Source organism: Mustela lutreola, chromosome 15 (assembly GCF_030435805.1).
Source record: "Mustela lutreola isolate mMusLut2 chromosome 15, mMusLut2.pri, whole genome shotgun sequence".
Classification (NCBI taxonomy): Eukaryota; Metazoa; Chordata; class Mammalia; order Carnivora; family Mustelidae; genus Mustela; species Mustela lutreola.
The window spans coordinates 6,620,674-6,629,871 of record NC_081304.1 but is presented as its reverse complement, the minus strand read 5'-3'; the positions used below and the strand labels follow the sequence as shown (position 1 = coordinate 6,629,871).

The following is a 9,198-nucleotide window of genomic DNA, read 5'->3' as shown; positions in this document are numbered from 1 at the left end:
ACCCGAATGGGGGTGGGACGGTGGTCCCCTCTGGAAGTCAGGGCTCAGAAACTGCCCAGCTAAGTAAGCCTCTTGGCTTCAAGGTAGGAAAACTCTGGCAAGGGGTCCTGGGGTCCTCCAGTTTTCCCATAGGTTGCTCTTACCTGCCCAGTTCCATGTGGGGGTGGGGGACCCTCGGGAAAAGCTAATGAAAGATAAGGTACCTCCACACCTGTGGGACCCTCCTGGGGCTGTTTTAATCTGGGAGCTGGGTGGTTCAATCATCCCCTCCGCTCTCTGAGCATCGCTTTATTCCAAGAGCGCTGCCTTCAAGACAGCTGCGAAACCAGCTCCTGAAACCAGGCACCTGCTCGACCACCCCTCCCCTGGCCTCCACCCCAGCTCCAAGACCACCGGCATCTGGCCACCCAGGGGGGGCCAGGGTCGAATGTCCATTCATCTCACACATACACACACACCCCAGACCCCGGGGCAGAGGCACCAATGCCAGGTCTCTGTTTCCCACTCCGGCAGGGTCCCCGCCCCGCCCGCTTGGCTACTTGGGGGTCCGGATGAGGGTGTGGTAGACGGGCTTGACGATGAGGTGCAGGTGCAGGGCGTTCTCCACCAGGTACTCGGAGTTGCGCCGCTGCAGGTCCGCCTGCGCCAGAAAGTCGCCCGCCTCCTCGCTGCTCTGGTGGAAGCTGTAGGCGTGGCGGACCAGCAGGCGGCCGTGCTGCCGCGCCCCTACCAGCACCGTCTTCTGGAAGCTCACGCCAGCCGCGTCCCCACCGCTGCTGGCCGGCGTGACCACCAGGCGCGGCCGTCCGTCTTCCGGGCGCGCGGCGGGCAGCGCGGTGCCGGCCGTGTCCGCGTAGACAGGCCGCAGGCTGACGGGCAGCCAGCGCGGGGAGAAGAGCACGTTCCACGTGACCCGACGACCCGCGTCGTGGCCACTGGGGCCCAGCTGCGTCTGGAAGCTGGTGCTGCGGTCGTCGCGGGCCGGGTTGTTGATGATCCACGGGGCGCCCCAGGCGGGCGCGAGGTAGTTGCGGGGAAGGAAGGCGCTGCCGTTGACGTCGAAGAACTTGGCGAAGTGCAGCGGCGAGGCGGCGTGGAACTGGTAGGCCTGCAGCAGCAGGTCGGCCACCGCCTCGCCGTGGCGCGCCAGGGCGGCGGAGCGCGCCTGGAGCTGGAACAGCTGCGCCGGGGGGATCATGGGGTAGCGGATGGCCCGCAGCGCGCGCTCGGCCACGGCGGAGGACGGCCGGGTGCGCCCCAGCCACGCCTCGAGCGCGTGGAACAGCTCCAGCTCGTCCTGCAGCACCAGGTCCGAGCGCGGCAGGAGCTGCGCCAGGAGCTCGGGACTCACTGCGCCCCACTCGGCGCTCGCGGCCACCGCTGACAGGTTCCAAGCCAGGAACTGCAGGCAGCTCTGGCGCAGGGCTTCATCCCCGGTGCTCACCGCATAGTGGTACCAGCCCACCGCTGGGCCCGCGCCGCCCGCTAGGTGCGCGCGCATGTAGTCGGCCACGCCGCGCTGCAGGGAGGCCACGCCGTACTTGGTGGCCAGCCTGTGCAGGGGAATGGCCTGGGCCAGCAGCACCGTCAGCTCTCCGCAGTAGAGGTACCTGCGGGAGGGGCGCGCAGAGATGGGGCAGGGTCAGCTGTGCCATCCCCCCACCCCAACACACACACACAACCCAGAGGGGACCAGGCCTTGGGTGGAGAGCACTGTGGTCAGGGATGCATGCGGAGCAGTGGGCCCTGAGGCTTCCTGTCTTCATCTCAGGGACCGTTTCTCGTAGGGACTGGAAACAGCATGTTACTGAGCATCTACTAGGATCCGAGCTTTGGGCTGCCAGACAAAGGAGGCTCCTGCCCTCGTGGGCTTTACAACTCCGGCTCAGATCCGTAGCCTACTTGCAAGTGGGCAAGTTGTTTAACTTCACCAAAGCTTATGCTAATCATCTGGGAAAGGGGGTAACAGGGTCACTGTGACAGGTGGGGGAGAATGAACTGATCCCGACCCGAAGCAGGCCATCGACACAGGGGAATTCCCTCCACGTCCTCCTCTTCCCGCGCCAGCTCATCTTTCTCACTGGATCTTGTCCGTGTGGGTTTTGCTCACTCACTGCCCGTCCCCATCTGCCCCCACCCCGGCACTCACGCTTCCTGCCAGGCCCCCACAGGCACACGCTCCCTGGGGGTGTGCCAAGAGCGGCCCATAGCGGCACCAACACCCACGTCTCCCCTTTCCCCAGCATTTTAGCCCCACTATTTGCCTCTGGCAATAAGAGATGGTTCTCAGCCTCTCTTAGAGTGGGCATGGCCATGTGACTAAATTCTAACCAATCTGATGTCAGCAGAGGCACCCCGTGGGGTGGAAGGAAGGCTGCTTCCATAGATCTGACTAGTGGAGAGAAGACCCTGTGCCCTTCTGTGTTAACCCTCTTCCTACTGCCTGGTATTCTGAAGCCATCTCGTCTATACCATTGAAACATGGGCACCTGGGTGGCTCATCTGCCTGGGGTTCAGGTCACAATCCCAGGGTCTGGGGATGGAGCCCATGCCCGGCTCCCTGCTCAGAGGGCATCCTGCTTCTCTCTCTGCCCCTCCCTCCTGCTCTGCTCCCTCTCTCTCAAATAAATACATAAAAATATTTAATAAATGAATAAACCATCAAAACAGGGCTCCTTTCTCTGACGATAGTGTGAATGTGCCCCCTGTGGCACATCCCCCACCAGCTGGGAACAGGGGATGAGAGAGAGCTGCCTTACCCCCAGCCGGCCCTGAGGTTCAGAAACCTGGCCAGACACGAAAGCCACATGGAAGCATTAAAATAAAAAATTAATCATTAACTAATTAAAAAACCAAGTCACTGCCGGGCCCAACCCCAGACCTGATGCCAACGATGCAGAACGGGGTCCGGGAATCTGCATTTTTGAAAAGCGCTTAAGCCCAGGTTTGGAAACAGCTCTGAGAGCATCAGAGGCCCCAGGGCTCGCAGGCGAGGGCAGGGAGTCCCGCTGTGTCTCAGGAGAAGGCAGCGGGAGGAGGGATGGTTATAAGGTCGTGGGTCCGTCATCCTGATGCAGTCGGGGGGATGGACATGATGTGAGCGGAGAAACCAGGGCCTCAGAAAGGGAGGAAGACTCCCCTGCACCCCTGCTCACCTGATGAACTTGTCGAAGACGGCGGCACAGTCCCGGGGCTCCTGGAGCACCAGCTCACTCTGGTTGCTCAGCAGCTCCCGGAACAGCTCGCTGTGCAGGCCCAGCAGCAGGCGGTGCGTGTGGAAGACCCGGACCTCATCGGTGCCCGCCGCCTGCACCCGCAGGACCACGTCGCTGGCGTTGCCCTGCCGCAGCAGCTCCTGCAGGCGCTGGAGGAGCGTCTGGGAGTGGTTGATGGAGGTGCCCGTGGACTCGCCGCCCCCGTCGGCTCTCTGAGCTGCGGCGGGAAGGGACACGGCCCGGCTGAGGAAGGCCCTGGATTGGGGGTGCCAGCCAGGGGTGCGGAGGGACCAGCAAGAGATGCGCATACTCGGGCGCGGGCCCGGGGAGGCTGCGTGCCTGCCTGTCTGTGCCCGTGGGGCCCGGGGAGGCGTGCATGTGTGCAAAAGCTCTTCCTACGTGGGGAAGCTTGTCAGCCTGACCCTAAGCAGCCCCCCCGAGAGGATGCTCTTGCACGGGGAGTAGCTTCCTGGCGAGAAGAGATCGTGAAGCAGTGTGGGACAGAATGCCCAGAACCGGTGTCCATGACGCCGGAGCACCAGGCGAGGACTGTGGCCCCCATTCCTCTCATCTCCCGAGACAAGCACCCACCAGCTCCTTTGATGGGCATCAAGCGCACAGATAAGCACCCTAGTTTGGGATCATGATGAATAAGGGATGTGATAGGACAGGGCTACTTGAGGGGCAGAAATCAGGGATGGCTCCCTGAGAAAGTGACAGGAAGGAGCCAGCCAGAGGACAAGAGCCAGCCCTGTACAGGCCCTTGAAAAGGATGAGTTGACGGTGCTGGGTCACTGAGAAGGCTGGGGCGGGGGGCAGAGAAAACACCGAGGGTGAGCTGGTGCTGGAGGGGGCCTCCCAGGGCCCCTGTGTGTTGAGACTGGGCCCTTCTGTTGTGTTTCCAGGGACGCCGTGAGGGTCAGATGGGGACATGCGCTCCGTTACAGAAAACTTGGGGAGAGAAAAGGCTGCCAGCAGCTTCCCTAGAGAACAGTGTGAGGAGCCTCCGAGGGAGATAAGGTAGGTGTCTGACAGCAGCCCGTGAGCACCTGTCCCAACACACACGCGCGTGCATGCACACACGCCCATGTGGAAGAGCAGAGCATCCGTGTGTAAGAGACAGGGAGACGGAGGGAGACGGGGAAGGTCGGAGGTGGGTGGGCTGCTAATTTCCCAGCTCCGCCTCCCCCAGCTGTCACTTGACCGCATTCCTCCTGGCCGCCTGGGCCCCGCTGTCCGCTGTCCCGGACAATGGACGCTAGAAAGGTCTTCTTGTCTACAAGAGCCAGGCCTGCCTCCCAGCCCTTCTTCCCTCGGAGGCAAGCGTGGAGCTGGACACCGCCCCCTCCCGGCCTGGTGCAGCTAGGGCCGAAGGGGCCTGCCTCTCTTCCCGGCCCTCTCCACCCCCCCACCCCACCCACTGCCCACTCACCTGCTCGAGTGGCCAGACCTACCAAGGTCAGGATGGCCCAGAAGCTGGCCCAGGACCCAGGCTTGGCAGAGCCCAGGCGAAGCATCTTTGTGCCCCGCCCCTGAGCTCCCTGGAAAGACAGTGAAGCCCAGACCACTGGTGCTCACATCCCTCCTCCTTATATAGGGTTCAGCACAAGGGGATGGCACCCCCCTTCCTGACCAACTTCCCTCCCCCCACCCAGTCTCTGCTGAGGATTGGTGGAAACTGGCCCCAGCTGTTGCCCAGGCAACCACTTAAGCCAGAGAGCAGCAGCCTGGGGCTATTGTGCTGCCATGGGCCCCCAAGGGGGACAGATCCGGCACCCTCCCCCACGTCTTCCACCACCCAGCAGAGCTAGTCATTTCTCTCCTGGGAGGCTTTAGGCTCTCCACAGGACAGGCTGGGGGCTCCAGGACCTCTGGCAGCAGCTAGCCCAGAGGGTCCCCAGTCCCCTCCCCAACCCCCAGGCCCGGTCTCCATCCTGGCACAAAGTTTTCTTGGCAGCATCTTGGTTAAAGCGCCATGGCGAGCAGGCTGCAGAGGAAGGGCCTGGAAGAGGAGAGGGAAACAGCGGCTCGGGCCCCCATCCCTCCCCTTCTTGCATTTTTGGGCTGGGTTAGCTCTGCAGAGAGCAGGGCGAGGGTCTTGAATAGGGGCTCATGAGATCACCGCGTCACTTTTGTGTTCCTTGTCAAAGCCTGTTCCTAGCCTGCTCGGGAGGGTGATGGGCCTTTAGAGTGGTCCCCTGGGGACTGTGACCGTCATCCCTCAGGATCAAGGTGAACCAAGATGGCAGGGCTGAGCCCAGAGCAGGGATCCACTGCGCCATGCCCCTTTGCATGTGAGGCCCTCTGCCCAGAGCAGGGCTGGCCCCCTTGCAAGAGGCCGGCCCTCAGCAGACAGCACAAATCTGGGCTCGGGGACTAAAGATGCTGAGGTGGGCGCCTGGCTTCCCTGTCACTTTCTTCAACTCGCTTTTCCGAGGGCCTCCGTCTCTAGGCACACCTCTCAGAAGGCTTCTTTTACCAGCTTCTAACTTCCAGATGTAATGTTTCCCTTCCCAGAGTCTCAGGGAGACGCACAGCAGAGCTGGCATCCCACCCCAACCGTGGGAGAAATCGAGGCAGACAGCTAGGTCACGGTCTTGGTTAGGTCCGTGCGGAGGAGTGCTCTTCTAAATCCAAAGGAATAGAGAGAGGAGGGCGGGGTCTAGGGGGAGTGGGTGGGTCCGTGTGCTCTGTTGAGGCCTCACCTTTTGGGGGAGCAAGTGGGGCCTGGCCCAGCTCTTCCTGGGACAGACTCCTTTAAGCTCGATGGATGTACCAATGGACCGAGAGATCCAGCTCAGTTTCCCCGGAGGCAGGCGGGGTCCTTGACGGGATGGAGCCTGCCCTCCCACGCTCTCTGTGTCCCAGAGATGTCCATGCATTGATTTCTGCTCCCGGCTGACACAGAGACACCAACCGCTCCACCCCCACTCCAGAGCTGCAGAGAGAGCAAGAACTGGGTCTGGCACCTGCCTCATCCGGGTTGGCAGAGATGGAATTCTCCAGCCCAGCGGAAACCCCTCCCGGCTGCCCTGACCTTCACGCCTGGCTCCCCTCGTCCAGATCCACCATCCCTTGGCTGCCTGCCTGCCCTTCCCATGGACTCTACCACCTCCCCAGCCCGGCCCAGCAAGACAGAGCCTCAGTGTGATGGGGCTCCGGGCCCCCAAGAGCTCCCCTGTTCCCAAGTGCAATGTTTTTCAGGAGGAGCATTATCTGATGATAAGGAGACGTTGGTAAAAGAACCCACTACCCAAAAAGCTAGCTTTCAATAAACTCTTCTTGACTCCAGCCTCCTTGGGGCTGCATCTGCCTTTCCAGAAGGTGTAGTCCACCTGTGTTGGACTCTCCCATGAACTCTTCTCTACTTAGAGGCGGGGACACCTGTATTTTCTAAGCACACTGGGTGATTGTCACGTACGCACTCCCAGGGTGCAGGGATCGGGAGCCCCCACAATACCAAGAAGACTCAGAAGGGTCACCTTTGACCCCCCCAATCTCTGAGGGGCCCCACCTCCTATGATTGTGAACTTTGTTGTCCCTGAACCTCCTCTAACGATTTCGAAATTGACTTTCCAGAAATAGGCATTCTCTGTTCTTGGTTTCCTTTTTTTTTTTTTTTAAATATTTTATTTATTTATTTATTTATTTGTCAGAGAGAGAGAGGGAGAGAGCGCAAGCACAAGCAGGCAGAGTGGCAGGCAGAGGCAGAGAGAGAAGCAGGCTCCCCACTGAGCAAGGAGCCCAATGCGGGACTCGATCCCAGGATCCTGGGATCATGACCTGAGCCAAAGGCAGCAGCTTGACTGACTGAGCCACCCAGGCATCCCACGTTCTTGGTGTCTTAGTCTGAGAGTTGTTGGCGTGTGTGCCTGCATGCTTGTGTGTGTGTGCGTGTGTGTGCATGTGTGTTGTGTGTGAGAATCTTGGAGCAGGAGAGAGAAAGGAGGGAATTAGCCCCGCCCAGCTGTCGAGACAGAGGATCTGAGAACTCTGTTTGATTTTGCCCTGTGGACCTGGAAGCTCCATCATTCCTTGAGAGCAAGTCTGATGAGCTCCCAAGCTACAACAGTTCCCAGAAAGGAGTGCTGCTTCCTGCCTGAGACAAAGAGTGTTTATAACCTAAGTGACGCTTCTGAGATCTCACGGCAGCCGAGATTCAAATGCCACTTTTCTGCTTGACTTTTCTTCCCATGACTCTACACTGGGTCCCTACATAGGAAGCTATTTCAGACAGATAAGATCCCCAGTGGGCAAGGAATCTCTAGTACTGTAAAAGCCACTGAAAATTCTGGCAAACTTGGGACAAGGTGAAAGTTTTCTATATCTATAAGAATGGATGATGAGACGCTGGATGGGGGGGTAGTACGCGCCCCAGAGCGGTGGGCCCCCAGACCCGCCCTACCTAGAGTGTGGACTGCCTTAGACCTGTAACATCTCCCTTCCAGAGCTAGGGAAGTGCCCTCAGACGCTTAGATTGGGGAACAGGGGATCCTGAGTTTAGGTTCCTGGTCTGTGTACTCAGCGGGACACACTAATAATAAACCAGAAGGAATCTTTCCCTAATAAATTCCCTGAAGTAAGTCACAGGCTACCGGAAGCTTCTGGGAAGCCAGGCTGTGTCGTCATAGTGGCAGATCTACTCTCCTCCCCAACACCCTCTAGTGTGATATTCCCCATCCCCCCAACCCCTCCCCACTACCGACAGCAGTACTTCTCCCTGAATGCTCTGTCTGACCCACATCCCCTTCTTCTCTAAAGCCCGAGCTTCTTGCCTGCGTGCCTGTTCTCCCAGGGAAGGTTGCAGGAGGCCAGGACAAGTGAACTGCTCCAGACGGGGGAGCGGAGAACACACCTGAGTTCATGTTCCCACCGCCACATGGTGGCTCGGCGGCCCCTAAGCCTAGTTGCTGAACTTCTCTGAGCCTCCGTCCCCTCTTGTGTGAGATAGATAGAGGTCACCAGAGTTAGCTTGGGGGGTGACAAGTGTAGGAGCTAGAGTAAGCGCTCAGGAAATGTTGCCAGAGCTCCGCATACACCCTTGGTCTTTTCAACTTGACTGTGAGAGGCTCCTCCTTGACCCATGGCCTCGAGGTGGTGGCCCCGGGAATTATTTGTGCTTCTTGCATTCTCTGGGGCTGGGGTCCCGGACAGGGCCTGGGGATCAGAGTGGGTCGTAGCTGTTCTGGGCTTGCCCAGCCACCCTGACTGAGGACCTAGCCAAAGTCTGTGCTCTCTGGGGGCCTGTAGGGTCAGAACACGGCCACCAGGAGGCAGCAAGTCCTCTGTGCTAGCCCAGGGTGGGTGTGCAGAGGGGGACGCAGGTGACGGTCCAGGTAGCCCCAGCCCCAGAGGTGGGCTCTATTTGAGTGAGCCCAGAGGCCAGCCTACTCCATTCCCAGAGATGGGCACGGGAAGTGATTCCACACTGGACCTCAGATGTCCTCCGGAGTCAGGCCACACATCTGTCCCGGGTGCCCACTGTGGGCTACATGGGTCACCTCCCCGAGGGAGTGGGGGAAGCGAGTGGGCACAGATTGCAGCCTCTCCAGAGCGCTCCCTGCACCTGCTGCTGTTTACTTGCCGGTGACTAATATTCCTGGGGGGATGGTCCGTTCCACCAAGGCTAAGAAAACAACCGCTCGTGGGGGCCACTGGGTCTTAAGACTCCCGGAGCTGCTAGTAGCCCGGCCAAGCTTCTCCCAGAGGTCGCTGCCACCACCGCAAGGGCTTCAAGCTACCCTTCCAGGCCCAAAGCCCCCAGGGAGCCTCTTCCTCATTCCACTGCCTGCTGCGGCTACAGAGCTGACTCCTTCAGGCCTAGCCTATGGGGCCTCTCTCCAGATCTGGGCCCTGCCCATGGCGGCCTCACCCCTGCTCTGCACTGGTCCCCCCTCCCCCCCCCATGCCCTCCTCTCTTTTGATGCCACGGATGGGATCCTTCTGCCTTCTCCGGAAGTCCTCACCCTCAGGATGTCAATGC

The 9,198-nt window shown here is 60.1% G+C and overlaps 1 protein-coding gene across 1 annotated transcript; it reads right to left on the bottom strand.

Moving 5' to 3' along the window:
* Positions 1-255: 255 nt before the first annotated feature.
* Positions 256-4,796, bottom strand: BTBD17 (BTB domain containing 17). Its single transcript, XM_059148920.1, has 3 exons — positions 4,648-4,796; positions 3,156-3,432; positions 256-1,610 (listed from the first exon to the last, which is right to left on the bottom strand). Exons 1-3 carry the CDS (start codon positions 4,730-4,732, stop codon positions 536-538), a joined length of 1,437 nt encoding a protein of 478 aa, XP_059004903.1. The 5' UTR covers positions 4,733-4,796; the 3' UTR covers positions 256-535.
* Positions 4,797-9,198: the final 4,402 nt, after the last annotated feature.